Source organism: Echinops telfairi, unplaced genomic scaffold (assembly GCF_000313985.2).
Source record: "Echinops telfairi isolate 266 unplaced genomic scaffold, ASM31398v2 ScPeMD7_53;HRSCAF=182, whole genome shotgun sequence".
Taxonomy (NCBI): Eukaryota; Metazoa; Chordata; class Mammalia; order Afrosoricida; family Tenrecidae; genus Echinops; species Echinops telfairi.
In genome coordinates this window covers 9,878,767-9,894,192 of record NW_022103951.1, presented here as the reverse complement: position 1 = coordinate 9,894,192, position 15,426 = coordinate 9,878,767, and the positions used below count along the sequence as shown (strand labels likewise).

Genomic DNA, 15,426 nt, shown 5'->3' with positions numbered 1-15,426 from the left:
TTTTAAGTCAAATTTGTGGGTGAGTTGCAACAGGTGCATGCAGTTCTTCTGGAGCCTTATTAAGTGAACAGAGCCTTGGGGCCACAGTGGTTAAGCATTAGACTGCTAACCAAAAGGTTGGCAGTTCAAAACCACCAGCCATTCCTTGGGAGAAAGATTTTCTGCCTTGGCAACTTTATGGGCAGTTATACCCTATCCTACAAGGGTCTCTCAGAGTCAGATTTGAGTCATGGCAATGTTTGTTTCAGTTCATGAGTCCTGGTGGCATGGTGGTTAAATGAATTGGTTGCTTAAGCAGCAGGTCATTAGTTTGAACCCACCGTCCTAAGGGAGAAAGATATGGCAATCTGCTTCCATAAAAATGAATAGCCTTGAAAACACTATGGGACATTTCTACCGTCCTATGGATCACTATGAGTTCAACTGGTGAAGAGTGGATTTAGTTTTAGGTTTAGTTCAATAAAAGACTAAAAAACATTTTAATAATTTAAAAATTTCCACATGCAGCAAGTGAAGATGATTACAATAAAAAATATGCTTCCAGTAGGGGTTGGAGATTAAATAGTTTCAATGAGGGGAAATTTACACACATTAACTTTAAATAATATTAAATTCAAACACAAATTTATGTAACATTAACATTAAATGGCAAGTAGGACTTATCCTTAAATTAAATGTGTGTAATGTAAGCTGTGGAATGTGCACACATTAAGAAGGGGTCACACAAACCTAATAAACGCACAAATTGTAGGATGTATTGAAAGGTGATTACATCCAAAGAAAGAGCAGCAAATAATATCCTAAAAGTATTAAATACAGAAGACCATAAAAATCATATATATAGTCTGGGATCCATTTATGCTATCCAAATCAGATACCAATAAAAAATTCTTTATTTACAAAAAGCTAAAGCATATAAATACTAACAGGTCTCATAAATCCAGGTACTATGCTAAAAACCATTTTTTCTTTCAATCTGCCTTTTATCCTTGTAAATGGTACCATCATCAACAAAGTCACCCAAGCCAGAAGCCTGGAAGTAGTCCTAGCCCAGGGGTTTCAAACACCAGTGCACATTCGAACCACCTAGGGCCAGGGCCACACTACCAGCAATACTGATTGAATAGGTCTGAGGTGGGCCTAGACAGCAGCTTGTTTTATATCCCAGGTGTTTCTAATGTGCACCCAAGACTGATACCCACTGCTCAAGACTCATTCCTTTCATTTACTGGACACATCCAATTAAAAAAAAAATCACAATCTGCCAATTGTATCCCAACTAGCTCTCAAGAATAACATTGACAGATAACCTTTAATTACTATTTATTATGTGCTAGGCACTGTGTAAATATTTTACTAATTCATTTTAATACTCACACAACTCTTTAAGGTCAATGTGATTACTTACACACACACACACACACACACCCCTGTTCTAAGTATTACTGAAGGTCCTGGGCATCTCCAACTTCCCCTCTTTAAATCCCAATTCTCTTGGCCCCTTGGAAGGCTCTCCATGAATCTTCCCCAGTGTTAGGCCCACATCAAAGAGCTGCTCTAACCTTCATTTTGGAAATCAGTGTTAAAATGTGTGCGCTCTTTTATGAGTCTCAGATTTGTAAAGGCATGTTATATCTTATTCATATACAAGGGGTCCTCAAAAGTTCATATCAAAATACAATTTTAAAATAATGGAATTTTTCTGTGAATTGATGAAGTCCACTTTTTGTTGATTCCAGCACGATACCAAAAAGAGGCATTTTCTTAGAATAACTGAACCAAGAAAATCACCTCAAAAACAGTAAACAGTCCATCAATTTTTTTCAAACAATTTTTCTACCATAACTAGAAAAACACAACTGGTGCGTTGATCCTTTTTAAAATGTCCCTTAAAACCTAGTGCATTGGGTTGCTAACTGAAAGGTGATTTGTTCAAAACCACCAGTTGCTCTGGGAGAAAGTCTGGACTTTCTATTCCTGTAAAGTGTTAGTCTCTGAAACTCACAGGGTCAGTTCTACCCTGTCCTATAGGGTCATTATGAGGCAGCATTGACTGGAGAGCAGTGAGTTTTGTTTTGGTCTGTTTTAAAACCTAGATTATCATTCTGTACTTTCCCACTGGTTTCCTGTTGAACCTTTACAATTATTACATTAAATACTTGTTCAAAGTTGGCGTTCCCCATTAGGCTATGTGTGCCAGGAAGAGAGAGATGTGTGGTCTGTACTGCTCAGGCTTTCAATACACTTCAGTCATGGCAAAACCAAAACAGACCCAAATTTTAACTATTTGGATGCTTCATAATACTACCTGGAATGGGAAAAGCTATGGGGTAGAAGCCTTGCAACAGGAGACTTGGAAGGGGCATAGTGAGCCTGTGAGGAGCCTGATGTGGGCGATTGGATTGCTGCTAGTATCATAAAGTGACATTCAAAACAGCAAAGTCTACCACCTTCTTTGAGTGGATACCATTGTTGCCTACTTAGTTTGGTCATAAAATTTGGCTGTTATGGAATGGGCACACTGCCACTGTTTTCTAGGAGGGAGATGAAATATCAAATAGGGGCTTCAATTTGTAATTCTCCTGTTCCATTAGCAATCCAGTCCACCGCATTTTAAATTTTCGAGCCCACTCGAGTATCAACAACTGACTGTGCTGAGCTGAAATGGCTCAAAGTCCTATTCCAAACAAAGTAAATAAAAGCGCTTTCCCTCAAAACCAGCCACCTCCAGATTAAGGTAACTGACAAAATGGTTCCCCCTGCTGTCTACGAATGGTAGTAATCTAAAGTTGCTTTCAAATATTTTTTTCCCCAAATCATTTTATTGGGGGCTCACACAACTTTTTTACAAATTGTTTTATTAGGGGCTCATACAACTCTTATCACAATCCATACATACATCAATTGTGTAAAGCACATTCGTACATTCGTTTCCCTCATCATTCTCAAAACATTTGCTCTCCACTAAGCCCCCATCATCAGGTCCTCATTTTTTCTCCTCCCCGCCTCCCTCATGAGCCCTTGATAATTTATAAATTAAGTCTAACATAGCACAGAGTAGAACTTTGCTGATTTCTGAAGCTGTAGCTCTTTATGGGTGCACAAAAATCTGATCTTTCTCCCATGAAGTGGCTGGTACATTCAAACTGACGACCTTATGCTTAGCAGCCCAATGTATAACCCATTATGCAAACAATGGGTTAACATTTAAACATCTAAAGGGAGAAATTCAATAAATTCTTATAATCCATACTAGAGAAAAGTACAATCACCTGAAAAATACATGAAATGAAATGGAAAAATAATAATATATCTATTAGCGGAATAACTAAATTACAGAATGTTTAATACATTTCCTTAATAGTTAAGAAACCCAAGTCTCATGTTTGTGAATGTAAATTAAACATAGGTCTGGAAGAGTGACACATTTGGAAAGAGTGAAAGGGAGGAATAGAATGGGTAAAAAGATTCCTTTTTCATTCTATTGAAGTATGTAGTTTGATCCAGAAATGAATTGCTTTCATAATTTAAAAAATTTAAAACTTGATAATATGTGCAACATATGGCATGTGACTAGATGATAAAACGACGTGGCTAATAAAATATATCCAATGGCTAACAAGTGTTCACTAAATAAAGCCTACCGTGAAACATTTATTTATTACTAGCTATTTTCACATTTGTTTTACACATTGAACAAAGGGCTTGCATTTACCTTTGTCCCTTTGTGGTTGGGCAAGCCCACTCTTTCAGCATCCATGCTACTCAAAACTGCATTTAAAAGAAATATACTTTCTTTCCAAAGCAGAAGTCATCTTAAATTGATGTTTCCTATACTTATGCATTTAATGTTCTTAAAAAGTTTTTTTAACTACAATAAATTCTTACCATTCTCAATTTGAATACCAAACCAAACCCACGGCAATTTTCACTGTTTCCTGATATAATGTACTATTGTCAATATCTTCTCAAAAGCATAAACCATTTTCCACTTTTCAAATTGCAAGTATTTTCCTATTAACAAATTCTTTCTGAGAAGATACCTATTTTAAAAATATTGGTTCACTTGTGAAGCCTTATCTTCCCAAGTACTTTTTTTCAAATAGATTTTGGGTGAATCATTATTTTCTCCCACACCACATATACAGTGAGAGGAAATGTCAGTTCTGAAGTTAGATAATAAAAAATAGCAGTGAATAGGTTTTTTTCAGTAGAGTACCCTCTCCAAATCTAAGATCAAGGAAAAAAACAAAACAAAAATCCAAACTCATTGCCATCAAGTTGATGATGACTCAGATCAGGGTAAAACTGCCACTTGAGTTTCTGAGACTATAACTGTTTATGGGAATAGAATGCCCTGTCTTTCTTCCGCAAAGCAACTGGTGGTTTTAGACTACAGATCCTACCCCAACACGTAACCACTATGCCACCGGGGGTCCTTTAAGGTCAAGAAAGGGGTTAAATTAATTTCAACTAGTGGGTCATATTTTACTATGTCAGAGAAGACAAAGCATTTAAGCAACTTCATTAAAACAATAAAGCCACTCTTACCTTCTTAAATAGTGTCGCAGCTGCCATTTCAGATCCACTTAGTGTTCGTAAGAGGAACATTGGCCAAGATGATACATTCATCTGGTACCCTATTATATTAAATAAATCATATATCATGACAAAGCCTGATATTACAGCAAATCTAGTATAAAAAACAGATGTCATTCATCCTACTTCTGTAGAGAATGACCTTCTTATGTGAGAATGCTGGAGATGGGAAAGGTGAAAGCCTACCTTCCACTCAGCACTACTGCTTCCACTATACTGTTTGCCAACAATTCTACAGTGTAAGCAGAAATTCTCATTTAAAAGAGGTCAATGAGTGTGGCTCACTAACAGGCAAACATGTTGGGAATGGGTCAGAATACTAGAGGTGATCTAAGCCACAGCCCAGAAGAGCTTCCAACAACCACTTAAATAGAAAAAAGGCTGCAGACTTCTAGCCCCTGCTTCCTTACAGGCCATGTTTTTTTCCCTTCAGAAAAAGAATGTTCTGTCACTACTCAGTGAGCATATACTTCCAATGGTGCCGCTGTATATAAACTTTACCACTAAAGAGAAGCAAAGTTGTAAATAAACATTAAAATCAAGCTAATGATAGGATCTTCAAAACATTCACAGAAATGTGCATTATAAAAAAAGCTAAATAAGTTCCCCCAAAATTGCACAAAAATAAAATTATACTAACTTATTACAATATATATGAACAGGATCTAGTTTGAGTCACTGAGAAGGATAAAGACATCAGTTTGAAAAGAGTCTCTATCACAACAACATGAATTCTGCTAAAATAGAGGAGTAAACCATCAGATTTATGGTGAAGCTTGGGTGGAAAAATGGCAAAATCACTGAAGCTTTCAAAAAAATTTAAAGGGACAATGGACAATAAAATCAGCTATAGTAAAATGACAATGGTATTAGTTTTCATTGTTTAGTACTGTTGAGTTGATTCTGACTAATGATAGTCATATACATACAACAGAATGAAACATGGCCTTGATGGTAAAGTCTAGGTAGTAGATATATGGATACCCTTTGTAAATTTCTTTCACCATTTCTGTATGCTTGAAAATTTGCATAACATGTTAGCAAAAAAAACACCTCACTTTCACATTTAGATACATGCTGGACATGATATTATTTTAGAATTTGTATGTCACTCAGGGGGTGCCCTTTGTCATGATGAGGGTCACAGCATCTGGCACATGCAGTAGGGAGCAGGGGTCTGCTAGTTTTATCGTTTGGGGGAAGCACTCTCTTTCATGAAGCTCTGGCTTACTTTGATGTCAGAACTGGAGAAAACCTGCCATGCACCCTGATGGACAGAAGCATTAAGATTGGGAGGTACATGAATGACTAACAACAAGCCCATCAGTGGGACACAACCTAAAAAGAAAACTTAAGATACAAAGTCCTTCCATTATAAGCTTGTATCAAAATTACCATCATCAGATTAGAAAAAGAACTGGTGGTTCATTATGCATCTCTTAGAATAAAGCATTATTACTCTTGCTGTCTAACATTTACCCACATAAAGAATTTTCCCATTCTGATTAGAATACTGTATACAAATCATTTTCTTGTCCTAATGCCATTCTTTTAGCTTCCATCTTATCCTATTTCATCATGCATCATGATTTTCTTTAGGGTAATGTTTTTCTTAGTTTTATAATACCCAAAGCCAGACATAGACCAAAAGGTATTAACACACAAAAATAGATGTAAGAAGTTCAAAAGCAGTCAAAACTAATCTGTGATGTTAGAAATCTGGACAGTAGTTAACCATTGTGGAGGAAGAACCATTGTGGAGGAAGAGAGGACAACTAGAAGGAATGCTTCCAGATACTGATAACACTCTAGTTCCTCATTTAGGTGTTATTTATACAGGCATGGCTCATTTTGGGGCCTTACTTTCATGATTTATACACTTTTCTGTCTGTATTATAAGCCTCTAAAATCTTTACCAAAAAAGCCTTTAAGGTTAAAGAAAAAAAAAAAAGGTATAAGTTAAAGAAGCTAATGAATAAATTAGCAAAGGTTAATACATTGTGTTTTAAGTACTGCCAAAATAGATTCGAATCAGAATATATTTATTTCATTCATAGTTTTTAAATTAATAAATTCTAAAGAGTAATTTGGAAAAAAAGATAATGACCACAAATCTGGCTGTATTTGAAATTCTGACAATCACAAAAGCTATTCCCTTTAAACAAAATGCAAAAGCTTATAATCATGTTCCAAACATCTTATACAATCTATCTAAACATGGAAGCACTGAGCACCAAGTTTACACTTACATCTCTTATAGGATTATGCGATCCAATAAATATTTAAAAATAAAAAACAAACAACTGAGTGATATGAAGGAAAAGGTGGCCGAAAGCACATGTACCCTGTATTTGTACACCATCTTCTTGGAGTAACACAGCTCCTATTATTTTTTAAATATATTTTAAACCAAAATGGCATAAATAAATATTAGCATAAGAGGAGGGTAGGAAGAGGAGTATAATAAGACAAAAAGTGGCTATTATTAATATTTTAAATTTCTGGTTCTCAGGGAATTTTTTACTAGTAGGAAACAAACAAAAAGACTCTATTCTTTTGCTGAGTTGACAATAAAGAATTTTCATTTTCAGCATAGTAAGCAAGAACCAGATACAAACAAATATCCATGATTCTCTGAGGAATGTATTAATGATAAAATCAACAAGATGACCTATTTTAGACTATCATTTTATAGACTGTCTGATTTTCAAAAAGAAAACTCTTGCCCCAAATGGGACACATAGTTTTTAACCTTTAAAAAATGTAGTCAAAATTGAGAGCTACATGCTTTGGACCTAAAAGCCTTCGCTGGCAGTTTCTTACTCCTCTTTCTTTTCAGAAACCTAAAGGCACTTGGTTCACTGCTTCTCCCAACTACAAGCCTGATGAGATACCTGGATATATAGTTATCAGCTCTCCCATCTCGAAAATGCTGAGTGGTTCAATGGACGGTTTCCAGAGAAAAATACATTATTAAGTGCTACAAATTTCTTCCCTGGAAGGGATTCCGAGTCTGAATATGTAACCTAGAAGAGCTGTCTTTGACATTTCGGATTTGAAAACTTTGCGTGAGTCTTGTTGTAGAGTGGCAACCTTCAGCAACCATCTGAGAAATGTGTACTTTAGTGTTATTTCACAACATATGGTGCTGAGTTCTTTCATGATGCATTTTCCACAGTAACCACTTGACTATTTGTAAGAATTTTAAGAGATTTTTTACAAAGCCACTTAAAACTATTTCTATGAATTATTATGTTATTAAGAATATGGTCTTTAAAAATGGTTTATCCTTACCCAGGGGAGGCTGAAGTAAGTCCCCATCCTTTTCACATGTTCCAACAGGCTGTATGTCCGGGGAATCAACAAGTCTCCAAAAATCATTACGGTTATCACTGCCGTCCAGTCTTAAACGTAGCCTGGCACCAGTAATTCCAACGACTGTGGCAATACAAACTGACGTAGTATTGCGAGGGTCACGAGCTTCCAATTTCATACCAACTTTGAAGTCATTATCTGGTGCAGTTGTGGACTATATATACATAAATAAGATTTTGTTAAAAAGTGTATCTTACGGGAAACAAAAAGTATTCCCCAGAATACTTGGGGAATGTTTTAATTAACAGTGACAGCATATGATAAGTGAGATAAATATCATAAGGGTCATTGAAGAGATTTTTTTCTAAGCAGTCTCCTTGGCTTAACTCATTCACTATCATCCAGTTGATTCTAACTCATAGTGAACCTATAGGACAGAGTAGGACTGTCTTTGTGGGTTTCTGAGACTGTTAACTCCTTGTGGGAATATAAAGCCTCATCTTTCTCCTGAGGAGTGGCCGGTGGTTTCAAACTGTTGACTTTGCAGTTTGCACCCCAATGCATAGCCCACTATGCCACTAGGGCTACCTTCTCTTAATCATTATCATCTCATTGCCATTCGTTAATTCTGACTCCTAGTGATTCTACAGGATGGAGGAGAATTGATCCTGTGGGTTTTGGAGACTGTGACTCTTTATAGGTGTAGAAAGCTTCACCTTTCTCTTGCCGAGCACACTGGTAGTTTCTAACTGCTGACCTTGCAGTTGTCAGCACAATGCTTAACCCACTACGCCATCAGGGCTCCTTGCTTAGCTTTAATAAGTAGTATTAACCACTCGTCTCCCCACATCCAGACAACCCAAATACAGCCTCTAAAATGCATCCTGAGTGGCTTTCTAAAGCAATTCACTAACTCACTGCCATCGAGTCAAGTCTGACTTACACTGTCTCAATAGGACAGGGTAGAATTGCCCCTCCTCTGGGTATGAGACTGTAATTCTGTATGGAAGTAGAAAGCCTAGAGAATCTAATTAAACCACTCCATTCAAATCAAGTCAATCAGCAGCTCACCAATGATTAATTATTCAATTTCTCTGCACAGTTTACAACACACCTTTAACCTTGTTCCCACACTATCACTTCTCCCCACTCTGTGCTGCAGTCACCCCAAACCATCCCTCAATACTCAGGCTTTCCTACCCATGTGTATATGCTTCAGGTGGTCTCTCTGCTTTGAATATCCTTCCCCTCATCCCATCCATCTGTGATCCTTCCCAGTATATAACATTGTCACACTACCAATAAAAAAGGTATCACACTATATTCCTTCCAGATGGGCAGTCATAAGGGCTTCATATTCTTTTTTGTATACCTGACAGAGTAAATTCTTCATGACCGAATGCAAAGAGATCATCCGGTGTCTAATTGGCCCTACTACAATTCCACTCATACCACTAGAATCTAACAATCACATGGAAACCTTTCAACAAGTTTACATTAATAATAAATTTATAATATATAAAAAATTTGACATACCTGTCTGAAAAACTCTGGAGGAGCACTTACAGATCCAGTCATTTTCAAGTAAACATCCCACTGGAAGTCATCTGGAAGGGGGTGAGTAGGAAAATTGCTCTTTAAAATATATACATATATATCTTTCAGAAATAATGTGGATTTTACTTCCATAGATCTCAATAAATACTTCCTCGAAAGCAATTTCAAACATCCATTAGTTGCAGAGAAATAAAAAGTCTTACACCTTCCGTGTAATATGAATCTGATATAAAAGTACAAACTAGTTCTTTTTTTATTTTTTAAAATAATTTTATTAGGGGATCATACAACTCATGACAATCCATACATACAATTGTGTAAATCACATTTGTACATCCATTGCCTTCATCATTCTCAAGACATTTGCTCTCCACCTAAGCCCCCCGGCATCAGCTCATTTTTTCCTGCTCCTCCCCGCTCTCCCCTCCCTCATGAACCCTTGATAATTTATAAATTATTATTTTGTCATATCTTACACTGTCTGATATCTCCCTTCACCCATGTTTCTGCTGTCCGTCCCCCAGGGAGGAGGTTATATATAGATCCTTGTAATCGATTCCCCCTTTCCAACCCACCTTCCCAGTATCACCACTCACACCACTGGTCCTGAAGGGATCATCCATCCTGGATTCCCTGTGTTTCCAGTTCCTATCTGTACCAGTGTACATCCTCTAGTCTAGCCAGACTTGCAAGGTAGAATTGGGATAATGATAGTGGGGTAGGGAGGAAGCATTTAGGAACTAGAGTAAAGTTGCATGTTTCATAGTTGGTTTATCGCACCCTGACAGGTTCATCTCCTCCCTGAGGCCCCTTCTGTAAGGGAATGTCCAGTGGCCTACAAATTGAGCTTTGGGTCTCCACTCCGCACTCCCCGCCTCATTCACAATATGATTTTTTGTTCTGATGATGCCTGGATCCCTTTGAAACCTCATAATCACACAGGCTGGTGTGCTTCCTCCATGTGAGCTTTGTTGCTTCTGAGCTAGATGGCCGCTTGTTTACCTTCAAGCCTTTAAGACCCCATACGTTGTATCTCTTGAGACCCGGGCACCATCAGCTTTCTTCGCCACATTTACTTATGCACCCATTTGTCTTCAGTGATCGTATCAGGGAGGTGAGCATACAATGATATGATTTTTTTCTTCTTTGATGCCTGATAACTGATCCCTTCAGCACCTCATGATCGTGCAGGCTAAACCAGCTCTTCTCAATGTAGTTCTAAACATATGGACTCTAGAAACAACTAAGGAAAGTTCTATAGAATAATAACAAATTCTACCCATTTATCTCTGATAAGAATTTACTTAAGAAATGTTTTCAGTTCTAAAATTGATATGATTTTATATTTCTCCTTGATATGATGGAACGATTGAACTATTGAAGTGAATGCTATGTCAAGGGTTTGTGAGGAGGGCTGGTAGGGAGGGAGGGGGAAGAAATGAGGAGCTGATATCAGGGGCTCAAGTGGGAAGAGAATGCTTTGAAAATGATGATGGTGCCATATGTGCAAATGTGCTTGACACACTGGATGAATGTGTGAATTGTGATGAGATGTAAGCGCCCCCTATAAAAGTATTTTGAAAAAAGAAAAAACACTTTAAAAGATTAAAAAACAAAAACAACAAAATTAAAAGTCTGCTATTTAAAAAGATCAAAGAAATGCGTTTTTATCATTTCATCCTATTAACTTGAAAACGGTTCTTGGTTTATCCTGGGGAGCTGAAAGGGGTTAGATGTGTATTGTAACAGAAATTTTGTCCCTTCAATGCTTTAAGGAAAGAAAAAGAACGTGAGATCCAAATTAAAATTCCAATCTAACATTAGATCTCTAACCAGCATGTTAAGAAGATGGTGGCAAAATAAAGCAGTAAACCAGTCATTGGTGCAATCACTGATACGGATTATTTTCACAATCTACATGTTCTACAACTTCTTACTTTTCTCTCCCTCAGTCATTATTCTAAAATGCTAGAAAAAAAGATCAGAAAGAAAGATTGCCAGACCAACACCCCTCGCCTCAGGTTCTAGCATCGCAGGCAGAGAACTGAGTGGCAGCTGCCAAGCAACCCAGCTTCCAGACAACTCTCTGGGGCCCAAGGCCCACGGCTATCAGGCAAGAACCCTCCCCACAGCCAAGATGCCCAAGAGGAAAGTCAGCTTGGCCACAGGGGTGGTGAAGGAGGAACCCAAGAGGAGATCGGACTCTCAATTTTCACTTCATTTTCAGAAGGTTTATCTGCTTTGGTTTATGGGTTTAATTTTCTGTTTGCCCCCCCCCACCTTTCCCTTTTGAACTTATTTTTATGTTTAGATTTATCCTTTCCTGCCTTTTTTGGCTTCACCTCCACTTTTTCAGGCACAGGTTTTGCTGACAACCTTGCCACCTTAAAGTCCAAGGATCCTTAATATGAGCTGCCTCATTGTCTTTTTTACCCAAAAGAGGATTTTGGTGGAGCTGTCATAATTTGGAACAATTTCATCACCCAAGCTTATCTGTAATTAGAGTCCATAAAATTAGAAAGCGGGGCAGTCTTTAGCAAAAATTAAGTGATTCTTTCATGTTCTCTTTCAAATTGTTTATGATCCTAACTTGTTGCAAAAATAGTTATTTTAACAGTTATTCCATATTTTAGCATTATAAAGTATTATTTTCTAACTTTTTTTAAACCTAAAGGCATCTTTAGCTAATTCAATTATTTTAGATATCTCTTGGGTAAAAAAATCACCTATTTCTAAAATTACAAAAACTTCCCAACCAAGAAATATCATATATACAGATAGTAAAGTGGTGATAAATGTTTTAAAGACAGCTTTCCAGAAAATACAAAAACCCTGACTGCTTGCACATTTCTGGAATATAAATACTATCATCATGGCTGACTGAAAGATGCCATGGTGAACTCACCAGCCACAAAGCTGAGAAAAATTGTGCTAACTGGTTCTCCTAACTCAGTATGTACCAGCTCCAGCATAGCCAATGTTATATATGTGTTTGTACACATTTGTATGTATGTATACACACACATATATTATATGGGATTAATCATGTCAGTTGTCATCAAATTGTTACTGCTCATGCACAATGTTTTGCACCTTGATTTTCTTTCAAGCTTAATAAATCTGAGATTGTTCCATTAAAAAAAGCACTGGGCTTGATTTCATCTCTGAATAATGTCAAGCCAGTAGTATCACAGTGTTGAAGCATGAAACAAAGTGTTAAGAATACAATGGAGTCAGACCTGTCCATTTCCACTCTGACTCTGCCTCCAACTAGCTGCATGAGGCTTTAAAAAGGTCATGGAAAAAATCCACTATCCCTTAATTCCATTTTTCCATGAACTGTTTCAAGCACACTATGACTAAGCAAGTCATTTCACTTTTTCAACTTCAGTTCCTATTACCTATAAAATGATGATAATACAGGAAGTCCTTGATTTATAACATATACAAGTTAGGATGAACTCCACTTTTGGAGAGTGCACCTTAATCTTAGTACTTATGCAGTGCATATAATATTGTAGCACATGATATGCTAATGTTATCATTCTCATGCCAACTCCCAAAAACAAAGATGAGATTTATAAAGATACTAATAATAAAAGGCAACAATGAGAAAAAAAGTCAGCTTATGTCAGAACTGACAACGGCCATAAGAACAGAATCCCATCTTAAGATGAGGGCTACCAGTAATATAAGAGGGCTTCAAAAATTTGTGGAAAATGCTCTGGTCTAGCCAGATTTATATGGTAGACTGAATCATAATGGGGGGGAGAAGCATTAAAGAACTACTAGAGAAAAGTTGTATGTTTCATCAGTGCTATACTGCACCCAGACTGGTTCATCTCTTCCTTGTGACCCTTCTGCAAGAGGATATCCAATTGTCTACAGATGGACTTTGGGTCTCTACACTGCACTCTCCCTCATTCACATTGATATGGTTTTTTCTTCTAAGATGCCTGATACCTGATCCCATGACACCTCATGATCAAACAGGCTGGTGTGCTTCTTCCATGTGGACTTTGTTGCTTTTAAGCTAGATGGCCGCTGGTTTGCCTTTAAGACCCCAGACAATATATCTTTTGATAGCCAGCACCATTGGCTTTCTTCAAATTTACCATGCACCCATTTTGTCTTCAGCTATCGTGTCGGCAAGGTGAGCATCAACGTAATGCTAGGTTATTAGAACAAAGTGTTCTTGCTTTGAGGAAGTACTTGAGCAGAGGCCCAGTGTCCATCTGTTACCCTGATACTTAACAAATAAATGCATGGTACAGATAAGAGCTGGAAACACAGGGAATCCAGGACAGATAAACCCCTCGGGACCAGTAATGAGATTAGCGATACCAGGAGGGGAAGGGACAGGTGAGGGGAGTAAGGGGGAACTGATCACAATGATCTATATATAACTCCCTCCCTGGGGAACAGACAACTGAAAAGTAGGTGAAGGAAGACATCTGTCAGTGTAAGACATGAGAAAATAATAATTTATAAATTATCAAGGGTTTGGGAGGGAGGGTGGAGTAAAGAAGGGGAAAAATTAGGAGCTGATACCAAGGGCTCAAGTAGAAAGAAAATGTTCTGAAAATGGTGGCAACAGATGTACAAATGTGCTTGACACAATGGATGAATGTATGGATTGTGATAGCTGTATGAGCCCCCAATAGAGTGATTTTTATAAAAGATGCCAAAACCACCTTTCTGAAACACACAAAAAATTTTTTTGAAAAATATTACCAAAAGATAATATCATTTTCCATGAACTTTTTGAAGCCCCTGAATAATACTGTCAAGATGAAAACTGAGTTCTTTAGGTCCAAAATTAAACTGACCAGAATGCCTCTCAGCAACTTCGTACTAACCTGACAATCAGTAGACTCAGGTTCTAATGGAAGCTCTGTCACATGATCTAGGATCACATTGAAAAAAATAACTAGACAAAAAAAATGAATAGGGGAAAAATTCTAACCAGGTTATTGTTAAGACAACACCCCAGGATGAAAGGGCTAGGGAATTAAAACCGTCTCATATTTATACCACAAAAACGAAAATAAACCTGTTATATATGTAAAAAAAATAAATGACATTAGAAAAGAATTAGTCCAGCTCCCTAACATAATTTTATATGCTTTTTAAATATCTATCCCTATTTAGGAGTCCTGGTAGTGTAGTGGTTATGCATTGGTTGGCCTGCTAACCGCAAGGCCAGCAGATCAAAATCACCAGCTGCTCTATGGAAGAAAGACAAGGCTTTGTACTACCATAAAAAGTTAAGTCTTAGAAAATCACAGGACAGTTCTACTCGGTCCTATGGGTCATTATATGTCACAATTAACTTGATGACATTGAGTTTCATTTTTTGGTATCCCTATGGAAAAAGAGCTAAACAGTCAAAACAAGAATATTCTCAATGAAATAGATCAAAAAAGTGGCTGCAGTAATGGGTTCAAACGCAGCAAGGTTTGTGAAAGTGGAATTGGGCTGTGTAGCGTGGGCTGTTGTGATTGGAACTGACTTGACAGCATTTAACAATAATTTTTTTTAATCCCTATAATGTCTGAATGGGGCTATAAAGTGAGCTAGTAAATCCTTACACCAATGCTCTATAATGTGCTCATTTTTAGTTGCACTGTTAGCTAGTATTTATCATCTGAAGGCTTTACAGTAATAAGAATATATGAACACCAGTGTTCACTGCAGCATTATTCACAATTGCAAAAAAGATGGAAACAACCTAAGTGCTTATCAGTGCATGAATAGATACACAAACGACACATTCATACAATGGAATATTATGCAACTGTAAGAGGACCACATGGCCAGCCCCACTATGAGACATGATGTCCCTCACTGACCCATGGCCCTGCGGGGGACAGCGCCTGAGAAACAGTGTAGGAATTGCGCCCAATCTGATCCCGCCACACAGAGGCAAAACACTGGGGGAGTGCAGTGGAACAG

General features: G+C 37.4%; 1 protein-coding gene across 2 annotated transcripts in view; it reads right to left on the bottom strand.

Annotated features, from left to right (window-relative positions):
- The window catches only part of SCML2 (Scm polycomb group protein like 2), a 60,031-nt gene that overhangs the window by 29,662 nt on the left and 14,943 nt on the right, over positions 1-15,426 (bottom strand). For both annotated transcript variants that reach the window (XM_045290761.1, XM_045290762.1), the window contains exons 4-6: positions 9,451-9,521; positions 7,894-8,128; positions 4,552-4,640 (exon numbers count right to left, since the gene is read on the bottom strand). In XM_045290761.1, coding sequence (XP_045146696.1) covers positions 4,552-4,640; positions 7,894-8,128; positions 9,451-9,521 — 395 coding nt within the window. The remainder of the gene's footprint in view (positions 1-4,551; positions 4,641-7,893; positions 8,129-9,450; positions 9,522-15,426) is intronic.